The 24,979-nt window shown below is 35.0% G+C and overlaps 2 protein-coding genes and 1 long non-coding RNA gene across 3 annotated transcripts; 1 reads left to right on the forward strand and 2 right to left on the reverse strand.

Annotated features, from left to right (window-relative positions):
* Positions 1 to 266: 266 nt before the first annotated feature.
* On the reverse strand, positions 267 to 7,980 carry LOC130820238 (uncharacterized). The gene is made up of 4 exons (XR_009045139.1): positions 7,731 to 7,980; positions 1,096 to 7,117; positions 735 to 1,001; positions 267 to 582 (listed from the first exon to the last, which is right to left on the reverse strand). It is a non-coding gene; the product is annotated as an uncharacterized LOC130820238 (long non-coding RNA).
* Positions 7,981 to 9,622: 1,642 nt separating this feature from the next.
* On the reverse strand, positions 9,623 to 21,889 carry LOC130820239 (protein ecdysoneless homolog). Its single transcript, XM_057685535.1, has 6 exons — positions 21,129 to 21,889; positions 14,594 to 15,066; positions 13,168 to 13,503; positions 11,523 to 11,656; positions 10,275 to 10,423; positions 9,623 to 10,134 (listed from the first exon to the last, which is right to left on the reverse strand). The coding sequence occupies exons 1-6, from the start codon at positions 21,792 to 21,794 to the stop codon at positions 9,940 to 9,942; spliced, it is 1,953 nt and encodes a 650-aa protein (XP_057541518.1). The 5' UTR covers positions 21,795 to 21,889; the 3' UTR covers positions 9,623 to 9,939.
* Positions 21,890 to 23,262: 1,373 nt separating this feature from the next.
* LOC130820240 (protein SKIP34) lies at positions 23,263 to 23,953 on the forward strand. The gene is made up of 2 exons (XM_057685536.1): positions 23,263 to 23,687; positions 23,827 to 23,953. The coding sequence occupies exons 1-2, from the start codon at positions 23,394 to 23,396 to the stop codon at positions 23,839 to 23,841; spliced, it is 309 nt and encodes a 102-aa protein (XP_057541519.1). The 5' UTR covers positions 23,263 to 23,393; the 3' UTR covers positions 23,842 to 23,953.
* The last annotated feature ends 1,026 nt before the right edge of the window (positions 23,954 to 24,979 follow it).

Consider the following 24,979-nt stretch of genomic DNA (forward strand, 5'->3'; position numbering starts at 1 on the left):
ATTTTTTTCTTTTTTAAGGTTGATTATATTGCACGTTCTGATCATGATCATGTTCAGAGAAGAAGAAATGGAATGAAGGAAAGAGTCAATTCTGGAAAATCAACAAAGATAATGAGTTTATTTATTCCGGGTTGAAAAAGAATCAAAAAAAAAAGTTTCAGAAATTTAATAGAAATGTTGCAGAGAGCAGCAAGTAATGCATATTCATGGTGGTATGCTAGCCATGTCAGAACTAAACAATCTAAATGGCTTGAACAGAGTCTTCAAGGTATGTTCATGAACACCATCTATCTTCTTTTTTTTCTATAAAAATTGATCTTAAAATGCATTTCATAATTCTGGGTAATTTTCAAAACATGATTTTCTCAATACAATTGCAAGATTAAATAGTTATTAGGCATTATTACCCGGTGGGAGTCTTCGGGGAGTGTCGAACTCAGAACCTATCTCTTGGTAGATGATCTCAAGGTTTTGAGAGATCATAGGAGTTGACAATGCCAAACAGTAATGTGCAAAATTTCTTGCTTGTTATCATCACCATGAAATTGCATAATTGATCTCATTTTTTTCACATTGATTGACCTGCAAGTAAATCAAGAGGATGAGAACAATGCATTACATTGTGTTCAAAATAGACAAGACAACCCAACATTTACTCGACTTTGACCCAAGTCTAAATGAATTTACAATTATGTAAAAATCAACATGAACACAAGATCCGATTTTGAACTAACCTGAAACAATTGACCTGAAGTCGATCCAATAACTCAAATGAACACCTTATTGATATCATACATCAAATTGAATGTATGTACACTCTAGTCTTCCTTTTTGAATCTTAAATGTTTTAACCTATATTTTTGATCGATAAGGAAAACTAGTAGAAACAAAGTGAGTATACATCTTGACAAACTTGACAAAACTCATTGAAAACTATCTCTTCCACCCTTAAAATTGGAGTTCGATTCTCACCACTTACCAAAAGATTAATTTCCCTTCCCCTGTAATTAAAAAAAAGCTCATTAGACATTATAAACAAAATTTTGTACGCATGAACAATGGAGGGGAAAATAAAATTAATCATAGAGGTTTTACCAAGACTTAGACGTTGCTGGCTTGTTGCAGATATGGGAGAAAAGGTGGAAGCAGTGCTTAAACTCATTCAAGAAGATGGAGACTCATTTGCTAAGAGAGCAGAAATGTACTACAAAAGACGACCAGAGTTGATAAACTTTATCGAGGAGTCCTACAGAGCTTACAGATCCCTAGCAGAAAGGTACGACCATATTTCGAAAGAGCTACAAAATGCAAACACCACACTTGCATCTGCATTCCCAGATCAATACCAGTTTCCTATGGATGATGATGATGATTATAATTCCCCAAGAATGCCTAGAAAGTTTAATGACAGATCGCCATTCACCTCGAACTCAAACTCAAACTCAGACACAAAAATCCCACAAGCACCACCAAAATTTCCTACCAAAAATATTAAGGCTATCATTGCATTAACATCAAAACTCAATAAAGCCCCTCCTAAGAATGTGCTTAAATCAGCAGGTCATGCTAATCGAGTCTCTAAATCTGGTCTGACAATTAATGAGGCGATAAACGAGATTGACAAGCTTCAAAAACAAATTCTGACTCTTCAAACCGAGAAGGAGTTTGCAAAGAGTTCTTATGAAAGCGGGTACGCCAAGTACTGCGATATTGATGAACAAATCAGTGGAACACAAGAAAAAATCTCAGAGTTACAAGATGAATTTGGGGTATCTCAAGTTATAGAGGATGAGGAAGCCCGGACTCTGATGGCGGAAGCGGCTATTAAGTCATGCAATGACACCTTGGCTGAGCTACAGGAGAAGCAAGACAGAACTGTAGCTGCAGCAAAAGAGGAGAGGCAGAGGATTAAAGAAACGCGCAGCAAGTTAAATTCTCTCAAGAGTGAGCTCTTTGGCAACCAAATTGATGCCTCGGAGAATGGAGATCCCTTTCAAGAAGATTTGACTAGCTTCGATGACGAAGCTAAGGTTGCTATGAAAGAATCAAAGGATCTCGAAATACTACGTGACAAAATCAAGGAGCATTTTGATGATGGTGAAACTGCATCACTCAGTGTCTTAGAAATGGCTGAAAAGATAGATGAACTAGTAAATAAAGTGATCAACCTAGAGTCTTCGATCTCTTCTCAGACGGCTCTAATTCACACACTAAGGTCAGAGACTGATGAGCTTCAGTCGCAGATTAGGAGCCTTGAAAATGATAAGGCAAACCTAATAGCTGGGAAAACCAGTTTGAGTGACAAGCTGGGTGAAATGGAGAATAAGCTGGGAGGAGTTGAGATTGAGGAGCTCCATGCGCAGATTAAGACCCTTGAAAATGACAAGGCCGACCTGATTTCCGGGAAAACCAGTTTAAGTGACAAGCTCGGTGAGATGGAAAATAAGCTGAGAGGGTTCGAGATTGATGATTTACAATCGCAGATTAGGAGCCTTGAAGATGAGAAAGAAAGCCTGATTGCGGTGAAAACCACGTTAAGTGTCAAGCTGGGTGAGATGGAGAATAAGCTGAGAGGATTTGAGATTGATGATCTCCAGTCACAGATTAAGAGCCTTGAAAATGAGAAGGAAAACCTAATAGCTGCAAAATCCACTTTGAGTGACAAACTGAGTGAGATGGAGAATAAGCTGAGAGTACTTGAGGAATCAATTAAGTTACAAGAAAGTAAAGCATCCACGGAAAATGTGGATCTGAAAAAAGAGGTAATGCAAGATAGAACTGCAAGTGATACTAGTAGCTCGAATCTTGCTGAAGATGGAGCGAAAGTCTGGGAAATTGCTTTCCAGTCAATGGATGAATCCGGAATGTCTTCCAGGATAGATATTTTACCACAGGTATCTAAGCCAAGCACCATTGATACTGATCACCCACTAAACCCTTCAAACAAGAATGAAGGGGAAGCAACTAAAACTATGCTTAGAGATCATCTGAGTAATCCCCTAGAAGAGTGGGAACCAAACGCACCTTTATTCTTGCACACTGCAGAGAAAAGAAAAGAAGATGATGAGCCAGATTGGCAGCACTTATTTATGAGTGGTTTGGAGGGGAAGGAAAAAGTTCTTTTAGCAGAGTATACAACTACACTTCGTAACTACAAGGAGACCAAGAAGAAACTTTGCGAAGCAGAGATGAAAAATCAAGAGAATATTTCAGAGATCGAGAAACAACTTAAAGGGTTGAAGAATTCTCTTGCCATGAAAGATGAAGAGATCCTTTCCTTGCGTCAGAAATTGATTGCTTTACAGAAAAGGTTTGATGAACATAAAAGTGCGCGGGACAAAGATGAGGAGCCAGCAGCAAGAAATCAAGAGTTTGAAGATGACGTTGATATAAAGCTTATGTTCCCTAGTGAAGGAAAAGAGATTTCACCGGTCGAACAGAAACTTCGAGCAGACATTGATCAAATTCTGGAGGAAAACCTGGATTTCTGGATGAGGTTCAGTGCTTCATTTGGTCAAGTCCAGAAATTCCAGAATGTAGTCCAAGATTTACAAGCAGAATTAGCAAAGGTTTATAAAACCCACAATAATAAAGAAGGGAGCAGTCACGGAGATACTCACATAAGTTCATCTCTGAAATCAGATGTTAGACCAATATACAAGCACCTGAGAGAGACACAAACAGAGTTAACTGTCTGGTTGGAGCAAAGTGAAAAGCTAAAAGAAGAGCTACAGAGGAGATTTTCACAGTTGTGTCATATTCAAGAAGAAATAAAGCATGCTTTAAGCACAGGTGCTGAAGATGATGACATGAAATTTACAAGTTTCCAAGCTGCAAAGTTCCAAGGAGAGGTAGCGAACATGCAACAAGAGAATAACAAGGTAGCTGATGAACTGCAAGCCGGTATGGATTATATAACCAGCCTCCAGCTTGAAGGTGAGCGTACCTTAGCCAGGTTGAGTGAAGAATTAGGATTTTCTGGCTACCAAAACCGAAATGAAACTGAGAGATCTGGTAGCCGAGGTCGAGTGCCATTAAGATCGTTCATTTTTGGGGTTAAACCACAAAAGAAAAAGCAATCAATATTTTCCTGCATGCACCCAGCAATGATGAATCGAAGATACCATCATTTAAAAGCCGATAAATCACCCTAGAAGCAATACATATAGTACGTTTTCCAGATACAGCTGTTTGACAGAGGTGTATCTATACATTCTTGTATCTGATTTTAGGACCATCTGTTCTTTTTTTTCTTTCCTTTTTTTGGCAGACTTGTAGAGAGATTTATTTGTGTGTACAATAGTTTATAGGTTTTTAACTATCAACACAAAAACAAGCTCCTATAGTTTGAAGCTCCGTTCGATGACATATGAACATACATTGCAAAGTTTGGTTTCGTGTACAATGGCTCATTGTTTCCTTTATCTTTTCTAGTAATCAAGTGGTCATTACTTTCTATTAACTATAATTATGATCGAAGTTCCACTAAGTACTACCAGACTGAGGATTATAAATTCATCCTAAGAAAATTTAGGTCTGTTACAATATCAAAGTTCCGTCAAATTACTTTCACTTTAGAGATTAATGCCATAAGGGAAGTGCATTTTTACTAGCATTAACATTAGTGAGTATAAGTATACAGAGAATAAAATGAGTATGAGGAAGATTGGTGAGTCTCTCCATCTTTACCCACTTTGTTGGGGAGCATTTGTGGGGGAGCACGCAAGAGATGGGAAGAGGAAGTTATTTATCGACAAAATAAGTGGCTTGGCACAAGGGCCACGAGTACAAATCCAAAAAGTACACAACAAAATACCTTTTCTCTTCTAGAAACCAAAAGATATTTTTGGAGGGTCGAAAATAAAATATTCTTATGTACTTTGTGGTCTAATGACACATCAAGAAGTCAAGATTGGATCACATTATACATGTGAACCTCAGTAAGTATAATATATAACCAGAAAAAATACTGTCCACACCCGAAAAATTCATGAATCTGCAGCAATTACGAAATGTCGTGGCTGTGTTTTGAAAGACACCTGTTACCACTTTGCTCCTCTTCCTTGAGCAATGTACAGACATATATGACACATCAAATCCTGCAACAAGATACAGTAAGCATAGTAAAAAAGTCGGTGATGTCTGTCACAGTGTCAATAACAAAGTCACACCCAACTCCACATTAAAGATCTCTTTGAAAATCTTCAGTGCATTACAATTTACAAGCTTATCCTTAAGATGGCAACACTTCGAACAGTGTCATCAATTACATGAACGTACCAAGAGAGTTTGCCGATACATTTCTCAAACATATACCTGACAGTTATGTGAAACTTAATGGTGTTAGGGTAATGCAGTGGTGTTGTTCATCTGTTCTTAATAAAAATTTACAAGCCATCACTTATTTAATTATATCAAATGTGTACATCAATGCATCAAACAAACATGAGTGCTTTTTATTTATGCGAAGCCGCCCCAGATGGAGTGTACAATCGATGGTCAACAAGAAACAATTACTTTGTTATTACAAAGGTACAATTACATACATCCGATAGTTGGCAACATAAAATCATTACTAAAAATAATCATTCACATGTTTTTCCACCACTTAATGAAACAGAATCTACTCTACCTCCACTTAACTCACTATATCTCCTCTACCACATTGCATATACACACTCACATTAACAGATATTTCCTAAGATCAATAAGAATTCTTCATAGCTATTAAAAATGAGCTCAGTAATCAAGGCACAATAATGGATTGCTCACTTAGCAATTGAATGAAGAACTGAGCATGTCAGTAAGGCAGAACAATGTGTTTTCTCTCAATGTTGCAAGCACTACAGCATCAAAAAAAAATCCAGATTCTGATTGCAACAGAGATGTGCGATAAGAAGAGATTCATTTAGCTGTGAATGTGCAATTGCACCTTCTGTAGTCTCTACAAATTACCGAGGGAGGTCACACTTTGCACACGCTCAAAAGTACACATATATTCGTACATAAGCCTACAACCAACACCTTGATCAAGAATATTGTATAATACATCAATAACAGCTATTACTCCTAAAAAACGTAAAATAGAAAAGGTATGCAGTATGTTGAAGAAAGTTGCAACTTTTAGCTGGTTGGTTTTCACCCAATCTATAAATACGTTGAGTCCTTTTTCCTTTATTGAAATAACAAATCCATCAATGCAATCTTTGGGCCTTGATATTAAATAGCTTTACCTTCAATCCATTCCAATTCTAAATTCTCAACAAAAACAGGCAAAAAACAACATAGCTTCAATATGAAAATGCGCTAACTCACCAATAAAATGAAAATGTTTTATGGCATATCCCCAACCTATTTTATGTTAAGTTCAGGTTTGACAATCACTTTTACTCTTCACAAATTGTTCTCATAACTCCAATCTAATTCAGTCTGTAAGAAATAAAATCATAATATTGTAATTATAGCAATGAGAATAATAGAGAATTGGTCTTCATATGAATGAAGTAGCAGAATCAACAAACAAAGAGCAATATCAAAGACTAGTTGGGAAACTTATCTATCGTGCTCATACCAGACTAGATATTGCTTATGCAGTTGGAGTAATAAGTCAAATTATGCATAACCCTCAAGAAGAACACATGAATGCTGCCCTTCGCGTCGTCAGGTATCTAAAAGGAACTATTGGGATGGAAGTATTGTTTCTGAAAGGTACAAATCTGGAAATAGATACTTACATCGATGCAGATTGGGCATGAAATCCGAATGATCAAAAATCAATTGTTGGTTACTTTACCATGGTCGGAGGTAATCTTGTTACCAGGAGAAGTAAGAAAAAAAAAAAGGGTTGGCTCTTTCAAGTGCAAAAGCAGAGTTTCGAAGAATTATTTGGGGGATATGTAAAGTTCTTTGGATCAGAAAATTGTTAACTGAACTTGGATTCCCACCAAAGAACACTTGCAAACTCATATGTGATAAGTTGCTATCAGTATTTCAGAGAATCCAATACAATATGATCGAACAAAACACATAGAGATTGACATCACTTATAAGAGCAACCCTAGATGAAAAAGTAATTTGTCTTCCGATTGTTCGATCCAAAGATCAGCTGGCTGATATCCTAACAAAAGTAATAGCAAGCAAACCGTTCTTAGCAACATTGAGCAAGATGAACATAAGTGATGCTACCATTCAACTTGAGGGGAAGAGCAGGAAATAATATCAGAATATTTGTACTTATAGTAATTAGAATAATAGAGCATAAATTAGGCCTAAATTACAGCATGCAATTATAGTAGTTTTTAGCCTATATTAACTCAGCTCTTGTAATTATAATATACATAACAGAAATACATGAGATTAAACACTAATTCATAGTCCCATTATTATTTTCACAGTCTAAATAAGTTCGGAAAAACAAGCCCTTAATACCTAAAAAATCATATCTAGTGCAATCTGAACTGCATTCGTCGCATTAATGGTATTTTTTACAAGAAAAAAAGACAAACAAGTCCAGTAAAATTGTCTTTTCACAGAAGTTCAGTAGAAAATTAGATTTTAGACGACAACAACGCCAAAGCAATATTCACAACATAAACGGTCCGCTAAAAATTGAATTTCAGAAAAGTTCAAACAAACTCAAGTTGTTTGTTAAATCAAATTTACTTGATTCTTCCACATAAATGAAATAGAATTCAACAACAAAATTGATAAAGCTAAAGCAAAATCAAAACCTGCTAGTAATTTGGAGTCGGAGTGCCAGTAAAACAATGAGTAGGCTAAAGAGGTTGCGGAATGAGAATTATTTATGAAGATATTGAAAGAATTAGCTTGTCTTGAACAAGTCAAAATCAAATCAGATCATAATTATTTAATTTGATTTCTGGCCAAATTAAAACCTAATTTATTTTTAACCCAACCACAATTTAATTGACTCAATTAACTTAAGGATCAATTTTAGAGAAAAATTATTTCACGATAAATTTTCCATACATAATACTAAACATGATATCTTACTAAATTACAAAACATTAACGATTAGTACATAATATATGCATAATGTATTACTAAATTATTAAACAAGTCTTGCAAAATACCAAACATAATGTTTTAAATCAACATACCAAATTAATACTTAAATAACAACAAGGATATGCCATTTTGAGCTTTGCATTCATTAGCATCAATTTCAACTGTCTCCAGAATTATTTCATTTATTTCTTCATCAACAACGGATATTGTTATGAATGGTAGTATACTAATGTGATTATAAATGATACTATACTAATGTGTGACTTGAGTGCACATTAAAGGGTTGAATTCATGTGTGTGACTCTTGAGTTGTGGAATCCAAAAGGGTGTAATAAGGTGAAGAGTATTCATGGGAATTATTGGTGTTAATGAAGATTAAGGTGAAGAGTCTCATGTGTGTGACTCTTGAGATAATGCCTTTTCAAGTTCTTAGAGTTATTTCATAGTATTCATTACCCTAAATTAACTATGTATTTATGTGAGCCATTCATCTTCAAGTACCTAGCACTATAAATAGGGCTCTCATACCCACACTTCAAGTATGCAAAACACATCAAACACAACCCTTAAGCCAAACACATAGCCTATTGTTGTTATCTCTATCTCAATTGTAATTCTTCATATTGAAGTGTTGTTTGTATTCATTTGATATAATATAAACATAAACTACACACCACGGAGGACGTAGCCATCATTGGGTGAACCTCCTTAAATCTTTGTGTCCTTGTTTGTTACTTTGTCAAACTTAATTTTGCTCATTGTTGTTTGTTCTTAACATCGTAAGTATTTGGCGATCGTTTTCAGATATTTATTTTGAGAAACTTTGTAGAAAAAAACAAATAATTAGAGTTTATATATGTGATAAATATTGAAACTAAATTAATAATTGAATAAAATTTACTTTCTCAATTTGCTGCTCCACTTCTTTCAAGTGTTCTTCAATAGTCGTCATGCTATACATGATATTTCAACTTCTAATGAATGAATACTCATAAAGTTGTCAACATTCTCACCAAATTCTATAGTCAATCCTAATTCCTAAGCCTTGAATCTTTAAATGTTGTCATTAGTAATTATGATTTTATTTGAAAAATTATAATTAACTTACAAATTCAAAATAAAAGAATTATGATATTTACGGCCCTGGGCACTATATAAAAATTAACAAATTTTATTTATGATTAATGATTTTAATTTTTCAAGAGAATCTAATTTAGAAATTGAAAAATAATTAATATTTTATATAATTACTTTTACTTCCCAAGAAAGAATAAATGATTAAGTAATAAAATATAATTAAATTTTTATGTTTCCAAAGTAAAAGTTATATTAAATTACATGGATAAAATACAAAATTTTATTTTACATACAGCTCTTAGGACTGTATACATTAGTTTTATAAAAATAAATTTAAATTTGAGTTAATTTTACTCATACTTTTATTTTATTTTTTTATCTTTATAAATATGATAGGCTAAAAAAAATAGTTAAAATTATATCCAAAACCTTACCTGAAAATTAGTATTCACACCGATTGATACAAAACTCAATTCTCAATTATTACTCTTACTTCTAAAAAAAGTTAAAATTGTAAATTTAAGAATCATTACCCCAAACAATACCTAATGGAATTAAAATTAACCATAACAAATCATAGGAAATGCATATACATCTATTTCAAGCCATTTTCACTATTAAAAGTCGCTCCGAAAATAGCTTCAAGAGTCAAGACTTTGAATAGATATAATTATAACTAAGTCCTAACTATCTAAATAGTCTCTAAAATCAGGAACAAGGGCGTTACAATTTTACAGCATCAGTAGTTGTAAGCCTATCATTATAACTGCACATACAACCTTCATTATATAGTTTTTCAGTCGTAAAACAAGCAGAACAATATTAGTGTTTTGTCTAATTGCCTTTGCCGCTTTTGCCAGGGTCATCTTGCGGAAGCTGCTTGCCCATAAGACCAAGCAGATTAGAAGCAGGACCCGGAAGACCTTGTTGAGAAGAAAACGAATCCAGTAAGCTCTGCACAAGGTTAAAATCTACATCCACGGGAGTGAAGTCATCATCCATGTCCTCTTCAGCATCATTTGACATGTGCTGCACACAAAAATTAAGCACCACATCAGCAACAAGAACATTATTTTATAAGATGCCATTTGGGTAATTAAGTTTGAAAAACCCTTCGAAAACTAGCAATAGACTCTGGAAATGAAACATCTTGGCCATCAAGAACAAACCTCGTCTTTCTTTGGAGAATGATCAGTTGCCCGAACAAAGCTTTTCTTTAGTGTGGTACCTCTCAGCTCTTCATTAAGGGTCTCCGTATAAGCATTCATGAATTCTTTCTCATTAGGTGCTTCCACATCACTTTCGTCCTCGGAGTCATCTGCACAAGTTTTTTCACCCGTCAAAACAAACAGTACAAAGGAACACAAGTCGAAGGTTGATGCAGGCATGATTCCAGAAAGATCTACCCAGGGTATTACAGTAAAATCTCAGGATGAAGTGCACATGACATTATAAAATACAAAAACGAAGAATAACATTGCAAACGTTGATAAGACCTCAAACGAAATGAGAACAGAGTATACCTAATTAGCTATATAGGAAAGCAAGAGTTTTTTTTTTCACCACAAAGTAACCAAAGGAGGGGATAAGTTTTGGTTATCAAAACCTAATGACAATTGCTAAATGCAAAATAAGGCATCATAACGGCAGGAAAAATAAGTCTGAACAACGTCATAACCTTAATCCCATAGGGTAGGCTACATGAACAAATAATGAATAATATAGTCCTAGTGACATCCACATAAATTCTCCTCTTCCATGTATTCCTACCACGTCTCATATAGACTTCAAGGCCTATATATCTCATATCCTTCCTTACTCTTGCCATCGGAGTCATCTTAAGTCTCCCTCTTCTTCAATTGAAATCTCCATGGTTCTAACCTTCCACCTTTCATACTATGTTTTTTTTCAGCAGTCATCACGCAAGCCCAAAAACATTCCTTTATCTTATCTTCAACATTTGCAACTTCAAACCCCTTCATTATGTCCTCATTCCTAATTTTATCTTTGAATGTATGTAAACTATTCAATTGATTAGAACATACAACAATTCAATTCCACATATACTCGAACTAACTGCGGTTTACTTCATCAAGCAATGCCTTAAAAAGTAAATAGGTTTGATGTTAATTCACGATCAATAAAGATGTCAAAGGATATCAAGCAAAAAGATTTGTCATTGCAACCATTTCAATATTGAGGCCTGCGACTTCCTCTTCAAGAGTGAAACAGAGATTGTTGAAGTATTGTCACCAGGCAACACTAGAGTTTGGTTAGCATCTCCCCACCCCCTACCCTCCGCCCACCCCACCCCCTACCCTTTGCCCACACCCCACCCCCCCCCCCCCCCAAAAAAAAAACAACCAACCCCCAAAACTTTATTTCTATCATAGAATCATAGTAAATTTTATACATACCGAAATCCATGTCAGACAAAGATCCTTCCTCCGCATCAACATCACTAACACCATCTGCACCGCCAGAAGGCCTTGTTGCTGATTGAAGTTCTTTCATAAAACGGCCAACATCAAAGTCCACATCTTGCAGGTCCCTAAACATGGGGAGATCAAAACAAATTTAATTGCAAGCAATAAAGATCAAATTGTAGATACTTTTTCTAAAGGAGTACATGCAAACATAAACAGCTATTTCAGCTATAATGCAGCTAGAACTATACAAACAAATTAATCTTGTGGAATTAATATCATCTTATACTGCCAAACGTAATGCACTTCAAATATTGATTATTATATATATACACATACACATACATAAGTAGATATAAGCATAACAAAAAGCAGCTAATCTATCGAAAAGACACACTCAAGGCTCTCTGACACACAAGAAATCAACTGAGTGAAACTAAGTATATTCAAGCAAATCTGTTTCACAACATTAGTCGAACAATTTTATTTTTTATTAACCCGTTTGTACAATGTTTATTAAAGGACACTAGACATAGACATATGTCAGATTATTTAACTAGTATGCCTCTAATTCTAGATATGCTCAAACCTAAACATTGTTAATCAAACTCATCCATATCAAACACAGGTACATTTCTAACTTTAAACCTCAAAAAAATTATAAGATTTCTTTCAAAATGAAGAGTCAAATGCACACACCATGAAATGTTGAGGATCCAACAAGGGTAATAGAGAATAAATAACAGCCTAAGTAACTCAAAAATGACTCACAAGTAACAAGGTAAATTTAACTTTGAACCATCGACTAAAGTCAAATAAATTAACACAAAATCAAACACAATATGCCACAATGTTTCAAAATTTGAAGCTGTGAAAGGCAATTAAATAGGAGAAATGAAATTAAATATTCTACTTGTAACAAATACACAACCTTCGAAACATTTCTTTTGGGAGGGACTTATTGTTCACATGGGTTTCTTCAATTTCCATTTACATTTAACCTATCAAAACTATGAAAAAAATTAATCAATCTTCTCAAATCTAAAACTTAGCTTAACAAAAGAACAAGAGTCATCAACAGGCCAACAAAATACATCCAAGTTAATACACACTTAAACAAGTTTCAACACCAACAAGTAGGAAAAACTTTTTACTCATACAAAATATCAGCATTAAAGTCTACAGTTTTCAGAATTTCATTTACAAGATAATTTAAAAAAAAGCAAAAATACCTTGAGCAAAAACTATGGAGAATCCAGCAGAAAAAGAAAAGAGAAGGTAAAAAAAAACTGCACCAAGTATCATACTTAATTTGTTCATAGAAAGACAAGAATAAAGGAGTTTAAATTCAGACTCTATCAATCGAAGGAAGTAAAAGAATCAAGGTAAAAGAATATCAGCATTAAAGTCTACAGTTTTCAAAATTCCATTTACAAGATAATTCAAACAAAACAAAAATGCCTGGAGCAAAAACTATGGAAAAACCAGCAGGAAAAAAAAAAGAAAAGGTAAAAGAAAACTGTACCAAGTATCACACTTAATCTATTCATAAAAAGACAAGAATAAAGAAGCTTAAATTCAGACACTATCAGTTGAAGGAAGCAAAAGAATCAAGGTAAATGAAAAATATTTGTACCTGTCTTCAGGAACCTCTGCTCCTTGATAACTTGATACTTTTTGTACAAAAGTGTCCATGGATTTTGCTATGTCTTTTAAATCAAAATCATTTGTATTCATGTTGGATAAATCATCATCAACCTTAGCCTTTCCCTTCTGCTTCCTTTTCTGCTGTTGCTCATACAATTCCATCTCTCTTTGTCTGTCCTCAAGTACAGATTTTAACTCTTCCTCTCCACAATAAAGCCAAGAATCATCATCAGATGAAGGCACTTCCAGACCCTTGAAATCATCCGAGGAATGTGGTAATGCAAGAATTTCATCTATACGCCTCACTGGAGCACTTAGCATCTCACTGGTTCATTCATACAACATTAATTAATGAAAAAGCCAGTAAGAATCATCAACATTCCAGAACGCTAAAGGTAGAGCAACAGAAATCACATATACAAAGAAACAAAGCCGTATGATTGATATTTTTAAGGCAAGCAAGCAAAGATTTAAGAAAATTGAGAATTTTTAGTTATCTTCTAAGTGGAGAAGGCAAAGGCAACTGGCAATCAGAAAACAAGGCAGAAGACAAATTCAAAGGAAATTTGGGTGTCAAATGCCAAATTCACCGTCTCAGGGCCTATTATTCAATGTACATGTGCAGTATATCTGGCTGTACCAATAATATATAGCTATGAAAACCTTACATACAAGCTTCAGAGGCAGACAGTTAACTGTGCACATTCTGTTGACTCATCCTCTATCAAACACGTTAGCTTACCATGCTCTAACCTCTGATCCTCGATACAACCAAATAAATCAGCATTTAATTCCTATTGCTTAATTCTTAACATAGATATTTTTATCAGCTGCTTAAAAAACTAAAGCTATTTGGATTCAACTCGCAAACTCAAGTTCAACTGCCTCAGACCCACAGTTGGAAAGAGGTCACAAGAGAAGGAACCAGCAATACTTTATAACCAAAAAAAACTGTTGCGCAAACTATAGGTAGAAATCATTACATCCCACAACAACATTCCATTCCATTACCCCAGCACCATAAAATGGCTCCCACGTAAGTGGGCTTTGGAGAGTCGGACGCACATAAACTTAACCTTGTTAGTAATAACAAAGCTATTGTTTCCGATTGACCCTTGGAAGCAAATGTCATCAACAACTTCACAAAGTGCACATGACTTAATGAGCCATTTTAATATAGTTCATTATATGCGAAACCAAAGAACTATAAATCTTTGGCCTCAACAATATAAAGGACATAAAGCACTACATCCCACAGTGTACACTAAATTTTGTAAGTATGCAGCAGCGATTAAGTCAAAGCCTTATCTTCACATGGCAAGCAGATATAAAGTGTTGAGGTAAAACTCAATAAGCAAACTGCCAAAACAGAATGCAACAACGAAAAGTGAACACTTAAGGAAAAAAATTTATACCTAGCCCTATAATGCAGGGCTCTCTCCTTGTAATACTCCTCCACCTTCTCCATCAACCTTTTGTACTCTTGAGAACCTCGAAGCAGCCCCTCGAAATACCCAATCTTCTCAAAACTCTCTTTAAACGCCTCCCAAGTACTTCCCTTCCCTTCTTCCCCCTCTTTCTTTCTCTGCTGATACATCATTTCAAATCCACATGCAATCTTCATCCCTAGTTCAGCCTCCATGTATGTAGTTTGATCAGTCCTTGGTGGCAGAGGCGGCATTGGATAACACTTAGGCGCCTGAAATTTTTGCTGCAACAATTGAGCATACATCGCCCTTGACATCTTCACTGATACCAGAACCAGCTCCTCTTCACGCCCGTTCGGCAAAAACTTCTTCATGTTGGCAGCGTATTTCATTGTATCAATATCGCGATCATAAAATCCCTCAACTGCCAAGGATATTAGACAGGGCTCATGCCTCAAAACCTATAGTATACAAATAAAAACAACTCCATGAGAACTAGAAAATGTGAAATCTTAGCAGTCACTCTGACTCAGCAAGCAGAGAGAGAAATTTATCTTACAGGTTACAGCCCTCGAATATAAACGTAACAGTCAACTTCTATGTGTCACCGCCTACATTTGAGGCCAGATTTGGGTATTGCGATCAAACTTAATATATTCCCATAATGCTCAATCACTTTATTATGTTGCAGAGCCAAATATTTCAATAAGATGGTTTAATTCATACGCTAAACAATGCAACCATATAGCGCAAGCTGTTGAACAATAGTACTTCAAAACTTCAACTTATCAAAAGTACAACAATCAACTCTTAAAATAAGTAAAGAAAAATCATGCTTCCAAAGCTTAACTACTCAAATCCCGACATAAACCTAATAATTGAATTATCATTAATATGTACTAGAAAACTCTGCCTTTGAGTGCTTGTCGCTTATTGCCAGTCCCAAGCACGGATAAAGGAGGAGTGTGAGCGGCTGGTTAGTGACAACTAGGTTAGTAAAACTTAGCCACATCCCATGATCATGAACCAAAAATCATTTCTCGTGGGGCGTCTCCTACTCAGCGACGTGCTGCACTTCTTAGGTCTTGGTGTAGTGAAAAGTATGCAAAGGTTGCTAGATTGTCGTGCAGAGGCAACGCGCCACATTGCCCGAGTTTGGTGTCGTCAAATGAGCAAGGGCAGGCTACTTACACTAGGTCGTCATCCATAAACGATATGCTATACGATCCGTGTGTGGTGTCAAACAAGCAAGAGCAAATAGGGTTTAAGCATAGGCGGTTAAGGAAAACCAAGAGTCTTAGGTTAAGAATAGGATCTTGGCATATTGGTAGACTTACTCTGGTAAATTTTTAGAGCTTTGGAGTAGGTAGATGTCATGGATAGAGGGAAATTACATTTTATGTCTGCAAGACACTAAACGGGTTAGAAATACGCCAAAACAATAGTATATGAAAGGCGGGAATAAAAATTTTGGTTCTCAGGCGAAGATAGAAATTGAAATGGAGTTGGTGTCATTAAAGATGAATGAACATCTAAGGATGTAGTTGAGGAACGCAGGAAGAACGATAGGATTATAAGAGTGAAAATAATATATGGCAAAGAGATTTTGAATGTCATAACTCACAAGTGCCTACCCACTGCAGGTGAAAATCAATCATCAAGAAAAAGAAAAAAAATGTTATTTTGCATTAGGATAATGCAAGAAAGAGGAAAACTTAGTCAAGTATAACAATATCGAAACGAAGTCAAGAGTATCAGTCCGCGAGATGAAATTGAAAGTTTTTAAAGAGGTATTTGACAAACTCGATCGACCGCTTTGACACATGTACTCAGTTTCATATATCAGGGTTCCACTACAAGAACAAATAATCTAGTCACAGAGTCATTTGATTGCAATAATTGTTACGATGATGCAATAAGTGTTGTCAACTTGGAGTCATTGACATTCGAGACCATGAGATATCCCTTGCAAAAGCTTCAAAATCATAGTTTTAACACCTTTGTAATATGGGTAGTATCAATTCAATAGAATTCAAAACCTTTGCAACTAAGTCGATTGGATATGATGTTGCCTTGTTTTTGTACTATAGTCTCTATGATTACCCTTGAAAAGGCTTTTATCGTAGTTTTAACTCCTCCATCATTCTTAATTCTTGTTAAATGAACTTTTAGATTTAAATCTTCCATAGCATTCTTATCTCTTATTATATGAACTTCTAAATCCAAATCTTCCATATCCTTTCCCAACAATCAAGTCATCTTTGGTTTCCCTCCTATTTTGAGATCTTCATGATTCCAACCTTACACCTTTTTTAGCAACATTTGCAATCTTCAAAGTTCAACCTTTTCTTTACGTCCTTATTCCTAATTTTACGTTTTAGTGGCTTATCCAGTCTAGCATACACGTCTCAAGTACCATCCTTTTTAAAGCCTAACATTTTCACTCATATAATAGCATTGGTCCAACAATTGTTCGATAAAATTTACTCTAATCTCAAAACTCCCCGATCACATAAATGTCAAATCACATCTCCCCACTTAAGCCAATCATATTAAAACTCAAACTTCTCTTTTCTAGGTCAATATATGTTCTCTTATAAACATTGACTCCGAATAGGCAAAAAATTGAAACATTCACTCAATTGTAGTTCCTAATTTCCCATCATACAACACCTCTACTTGGTTCATTAGTACAAAAAAACATTCCAATATACTCTGCTATGGGGTCAAATAAATAAAATCGTATTTTATTTAGTCAAACCCTAAACCACCCACCTTGATCCACTAACTTCCTAAAATAACTACCCACTGCTCACCATTTTCCTCCACTATCCTTTATCAGGCCCATGATATCCTACTTTTCCCTAATGTAACTTCCTCTTTTGAGATTATAAAAACAGTTTGGCACTGTTTGTGGGGGTGACAAACATAAAAGTCATGTGTCCCTACCGTAATTGCAAATCCAAAATTGTCAAACGCAAAAAAATAATTATTCAAAAAAATCTACTCTTATTCCCAAAGCCATTTGCCTAATTATCATTTCCTAACTATAATAAAATCCTGCTACTTGCTAACAACTGCTCACTGTTTATTCCTTCGAATCCGATCCGCATGTGAACAAAAACTGATGTTCAGTTTCTAAAATAGGAGGATTAAGTTAGGCGTAAATCATTGAAGTTAGTGGGCGGTTATCTATTAGCCATTTTCTATTACTTTCCATTCGATGATTTAGTGGAGGTTAATAGATTTTATCTATTACTAATTTGACAAATCCTAGTGATTCATTATTTCTCTGTCGTGGTTGACTAAGTTGTACTTGCTCACGTCCGACTGAGTCCTAATACATTCCTTCACCATCAATGAACATGAATCATCAAATGTTGAAGTTCGGGCTGATGCACCTTCTAAAGGCTTATTAGATCCGTAGAATGTTTCCGAACCAACTTCAACTGACTAAAAAATTCAGTCCCAATGTTGAAGTTCGGTTTGATGTACAATCTAAAGGATAAGATGAACCGTAGAATGTTTCCAAACTAGCTTCAACTGAGTGGTTTCGGTCTAAATATATCAATCCACATATTGCCCGATTCAATCATTGGCTGGATCCGGGTACGATCTGACAGTGGTTCAAACTATCTACATCGGATCCCCGGAAAATTACCTACAGTAACTGTGTTGGCTGAATCCAGGTACGATCTGACAGTGGTTCGAACTATCTACATCGGATCCCCTGAAAACTACCTACATTGACTATATTGGCTTGATCTGGGTATCATCTGATAGTGGTTCAAACCATCTACCTGTGAAAGAAGAATCTCAGGTGACTCGATACATGGAGCAAAATCATCACCATCGCCTTCTAATGAAATGCTACATAAAGGATGCAAATCTTTTAGTAGTATTGCCAAGTGAAGAATATATTGTATTAATCGGATGATGATCATATGGTTATTCTTGCTTTTATTCATCAACGTATATTGGGTGTTTCGTATTTGTTGTATTCATTGGTCAATGTGGAAAGATTCAAGTATGATATCGACACATATTAAAAGAATTATTTATTATTTCTGCGTGGGAATTCAATACTTCAACATTATTATTCTTATTATATTGGATCTTATTTATGTGTGGTTTTCAATGATGAATGTATAAAGTCATCTGAGCTATCACCTAGTATGAAAGTCATTATTATTATTAAAGTCCCAAAACGTGGGCGTTATTTGTCATATTATGAAATCATCTAAGCTTTCACCTAGTTTGAAAGCCATTATTATTATTAAAGTCCCAAAATGTGGGCGTTATTTGTCATATTATGAAATCATCTAAGCTTTCACCTAGTTTGAAAGTCGTATTATTATTCAAGTCCCGAAATGATTGATTTTGGATGATATTTTTTCTAAGTATTTATCTAAATTTTCAAACTTTCATCTAGTTTGAAAATGGGATCCTTGCGAGTATCACCTAGCTTGAAACCTCAGACTCTTATTAAGCCCCAAAACAAGTGATTTTGGGCATTATTTGTCAAAGCATTCATTACGAGTATCACCTAGCTAGATAACTCTATCACTTATTTAGCGAACCTATGTCTGATTCGAATAACCATTAAATGCGGACCTATGTCCGATCCGAATATTCATCAATAATTTCAAAGGATTCACCTAGCATGATTCCTTATCTAAGTCTCGGGTGATTGACGGCTGGGCAATACGGACCTATGTCCGATCCAAATATTCATTAAATGCGGACTTACGTCCGATCCGAATATTCATCAATAATTTCGAAGGATTCACCTAGCATGATTCTTTATCTAAGTCCTGGGTGATTGACGGTTGGGCAATACAGACCTATGTCCGATCCAAATATTCATTAAATGCGGACTTATGTCTGATCCGAATATTCATCAATGCTTTCGAAGGATTCACCTAATATGATTCCTTATCTAAAGTCCCAAGTGATTGACTGGTTGGGCCATATCATCATATCAAGGCTCAAATGCTAGATCATCCTATCAGACTCAAATGTCGAATCATCATATCAGATTCAAAGGCCAAAAATTTATAATTCATGGGGATTCCACCAAGCATGGGCTCGCCGAGGCAAGAGTTCGAAGATTATCTTATTCGTACCTAATTGTATGGTTTCTTCTAAATAAGTGGTTCGCATTATAGGTATGTTTGTTTTCCGCATAAAAACTGATGCCCTCACTACATTAAATTCCCTCCTCTATCACTCTTCATGCGTGGGGCTAATGTTATGGGGTCAAATAAATAAACTCGTATTTTATTTAGTCAAACCCTAAACCACCCACCTTGATTCACTAACTTCCTGAACTACCCACTACTCACCATAACATACCACTATCACCCATCATGTCCATGATTCCCACATCAATTCACCATCTAACCTCCGGTCTACCATTATAAATACGCTTTGCTTCATTTATTTACGGGGAAACTTTTATATTCCTATCGTTACTCCACAAAAATACACCATCCTCCTACTTACAATCTATACTTAACCAAATATCTTCCAATCGATTTGAACTCATCCTACAATCCGTTAATCTTGCATCATTAATTATCACACATTCATTACTTGTTGTTTTCCGATCTAACTTGAGCGTCGGAGGGATTTTCCGGGGAACCACCTCTGGGCAAGGCTAACGTTGTATTGCAGTATTTGAGGTCTCATCAGCGGAAGGATCATAAGCACTTTCAGCAAACTGACAGTTGTCCTCGATTACACCTTATATCCAGGTATTTTAAGTGTCTTTTACACTTCCTCGTTTCATTACCGAAACATACTCCATTGTACTTCAATTTATTCTAAATTCCCTAGATTTTAGCTCATAACTCCTCCAACTTAGCGGCAGACCCCCTTATTCCTCTTGATTCATGTTTTCACTCATCTAAGCTAAGTGCAAATAGGAAAGGACAAACTTTGATGTAAACCAATAGTAAAAAGAAAATCATCGTTGCTCCTCCAGCAAGTCCTGACATTTGTTTTCAGAACATTAAAAGGAAATCCATCTTGGTTCTTTGAAATGCTAGCACGTCATTTCAAGCGATGTTCTAAAATTTTTAGTTCAATTCTAACAAGTTTCAGATCAGTTGTAAACTTGTAATAATTTATGTCTATCAATTTCAATCTCACGTGTTCAATATATAAACAAGTTTTAATGATTCCATTCAGACTTGACAAGTTAAGTTACGTTTAATTCTAATAACATTTGTCAATCGCTCATTCTCGCATTCAGTAATTAAGTTCAGTGCTGCTAGTAGTTCAATTAGTTCCACTCTGATAGATTGCGTCCGTTCTATCCTTTCCATTGGACTAGCTGTTCTTATTCAGCAACATGCAACACTGTAAATTCACTATAAACAACCAATCAAATAAAGAGTGCACTTTATTTTACTAATTACATAAACCAGAAATAATCGATGGTTAGAAACAAAAGTAAAATACCATTTGTCAATCCAAATATCCAATAACAAAACAAACAACGAAAATTTAAATTCAATACCTGGGCGATGGAAACCGGAACCCTAACCCTAACACGGTGAACATTCCGCCTAGCTTTATCGGGATAATCCGAAATCCGACCTTTAATCGCCGACTGAACTGCATCCGAAGCCCTAGTAATCTCAGGGTGCTCAATCAAAAACTTAAGAGCATCTTTCAAAGGAGGGGTAGAGGAAAATTGTTTTCTAGGTATAATATGAACTTCGCTATTCCGAATAAAAACACGATTACTAGAATTCTCTGGATTAAGCCACCGAGGAAGATAATAAGCAGCTTCTATAAGTAGAAATTCACCATCGGTATCCCAAACACGAACAGAAACAGATGTAAATTTGCGAGAAATGTGAAAAAGAAGAAAAACAACAAACCATTCATCGTCAAGATTATCGCCAAATTTGACCTTGCCATGGAAGTGAGGAAGATTATCTGAGGTAGAGGGAGAAAGTGAGAAAGGTTCGTGTTGCCATATATAGTCAGAAGTGAGAGGAGAGATAGTTGAGAGGATTTGAAGGTGTAGAGATTGAAGGTGGTCAGTAATGGCGGAGGAAGAGGAGCAAAGGGAGAAATATGGGTAAATGGAGTAGAAAACGGTATCGTCTGGTAGACGAGAGTGGTTTGATGAGAAAGGATCGTCGAGCTCTTGGAAATGGTGGTTTGATTCCGCCATTGTTGTTGAGGTATAAGGTCTTGAAGATTCCTCTGGGTTCTCCAAGCTTCAAATTTGTCGCTGGAATGAATTAGTTGATTCTTAAAAGTTAAACCCCGCGCTTTGAGGATTTTTGTGCAAGTTGAAATCACGATAGTGCCCCTATAGAACATACTTCTGCTAATTCATTAAAATTGCATAGAATAAAATCATAATTGAATTTAAGGTGAAAATTTTTGTTACCAACATTACACTGTCTCACCGTAAAATATAATAAATTGCAAAATAATCGCTTAACATACTAAACGCACATGGATTAGTCCAATAAAGATAATTTCATCTTTAGAGTTGAGACCGTCTCATATAAGAATCAATTATCAATAAGGAAAATTTTATATGATAGCATCTAATTTTCATGAAACGCTAGTGGTAGATCTTTTGTAAGGTTTTTCCACATGGTAGCATCCAGTTTATGCACTATCTAACTGCCGTAGCATTTTCCGTTGAATTCTTATTAATTTCTGTTCAATTCATCATTTTAAAAGATTTTTTCATATAGTAGCATCCAATTTTTGCTCTCACATGTTTAATTCATCATTTTAACGTTTAATTCACCGATTAATTTATCAAAGCCCTTAAATGTTGTAACAATTTTATTTTCATTCAAATTGTTAGCTTTATAAAATTTAAAAGGTGCATTACAAACAGTAATAAATAATTCAAAAGACGCATTTTATAAGCTCAAAAGGTGCATTTTATAAGTTCAAAATGTGCATTTCAAGCACTAATACATATCTACTTAATTGTTAAAACATTTATACACAAATACAACACTTCTTCATATCCTTTTTTAAAAGTTACATGAACTCATGATGATTAATTATATATGTTTTAATACTCTATTTAAGCCACTCATCAATTATGAAAATAACTACACTTACATCAATTAGTAAAAACTTGCAAATAAGGAGTTTGTCTCTTGGTATGGAAGATATATGCTTTTACCAACTCATTTAACTCAATTCTTAAAGTACTATTTTTTTTTCTATTTTTGATTTAAGATACGTTAATTGACCTTACCTCTTGAATCATTTTAAGGGGGAGACAAAATTAAAAAAGGAGAGAAGACACTTGAATTGTATGAAAATTAAGGAGAGATAAAGTAATGTAAAATTGAGTTAAAAATCGAAGGTAATTAGCAGAGTCAAAGGTAATAATTCATATCATATTTTATAATATAAAAAATCCGATGATCGAAATTCGGTGAGATGGTAATCATGCTACACTTTTTTATTTATACTATGACTACAACTCGTAAATATTAAACTTTACTACTATATAAATGACCTAAATTTTAAGACTATTTTTAATAATTATTATAAATTTTTATTATCTAAAGTCAAGATAACATCTAACATTGTAACTAAAAGTTCAGTTATAATTAGTAGTGGTTGTACACAATTTATTTTGTTAAAAACAATTAAAAAAAAACTTCTTTATTAATGACCTAACTAGGAATTGTAGAATTTTTTAGCTACTGAAACTCAAATTTTAATCCATAAATCAATTACTACTCAGAAGTCCAAATCATAGATCCTTCTGCCTAAAAAAAAAGATAAGATGTGTTACAACCATGAAGAAGAATGGCGAAGAGAAGGAAACAATCACACGCCACCATCGTCGACGGCATCAAGAAACGCCGCTATCAACAGATCGGCTGCTCTTGTTGAGAATTTGACCCTAAGGCTAGCCGACACTGAGCTGAGACTCCAAAGAGCTAGGGCTAGGGAAGCCGAACTGAGCCGCCAACTCCTTGAAATGAAACGCTTCGTTTCAGTCATGGAGATTCTTGAATCTTACCTTAAACGACGTTTCCGTGAACAACAAGACCTCCTTACTCGCCTGCTTTCATCGGTACACCAATGATAACTTCAATATCTGTAACTGTATTTTTCTTTTTTTTATTTGTATATAATCTGCTTGCTTTTGTCTATCATAGCTTTTTTGTATAAAAAGAATGTCGATCAATTGTTTGCTTGTATTAAATTTGCAGGGTTTAGGTGGTTGATTTGATAGTTTTCTTGAATGTAATTAGGGTTAATGTGATGTTAAGGAAGATAACAAGTTGCAATCCGATGTTTAATCATGAGTTCATGACTGTATACCAAGAGATTTATTCACACTTTTGTGTATTGTAATGGGTTGATAATTTTCTTGAATTAAATATGTTAGTGCAAGTATCAATGCTTCTAGTAATAGAGATGATTTTGATCATCTCATAGACCATTTGATAGCTTGCACATAGAAGAAAGAAGTTGGGTGTGCAAGGAAGTATGAGAAGTAGAGGTTTGAATCACTACATTAATTGATAAAAAAGGTGTATGAAGAGTTCTTTGAACAAGGCAAGAAGGTGCACTATAAGAGTCTTGGATTATGCCTTGGTTCGAGGCATAGGGAGCTTAGATGATGCCTTGAACGTGGCAACCAACAAACGAGTCAGTAATGCTCATGATAGGTGCTTGTTCGAGCACCCTGATGTTTCTTATTTGCGCGATACTTGGGGGCAAGTCTAGCCTTTAGAACTAGGGTTGTTTATCAGATATAGGGCCAAGGCCTAAATCAACATTAGGTATTGTAGGAGAGGTTGAGAGCAACTAGGGTTAGAGTGCCAAAAGAGTTCTTCCTTTGTTTTAATTTAGAGTGTGTTCTAATTAAAGGTGGATACTTTCTATTTGAGAGGCTTTTCTCATACTTGTGAGGATTGTTTTATTAATGTAATATTGATTAATTGATGAAATACAATCTCCTTTGTTTATGGTATGTTTCCTTTTACATTTTTCATCTTGTTCTTAACCATTGTGTGGTATTTTGGCGAGTGAAAATGAGGATATTGGTTAAAAAAAAAACAAGATTAGTGAGGGAACAAGGTTCCATGTTATGTGAAGACTTGTTTGTTTAACAACGTATTTATGATGCTCTAGAGAAAACAAAGCCTACATCTTTACAGGTTGAGAAGTGGGTGTCCATGAAGAGGAAGCTTGTGAGTACTATTAGACATACAATTACTCCCAAAATCAAATATAACTACATGAAGGAGATGGATCTCGATGTGTTGTTGGAGAAGCTTCAAGTGGTGTATGCTTCGAAGTCTCTACCAACAAAATTTAGGTGGGAGTTGTATCAACTAATGAAGGAGAATGATACAA

Source organism: Amaranthus tricolor, chromosome 8 (genome assembly GCF_026212465.1).
Source record: "Amaranthus tricolor cultivar Red isolate AtriRed21 chromosome 8, ASM2621246v1, whole genome shotgun sequence".
In the NCBI taxonomy this organism is placed as follows: Eukaryota; Viridiplantae; Streptophyta; class Magnoliopsida; order Caryophyllales; family Amaranthaceae; genus Amaranthus; species Amaranthus tricolor.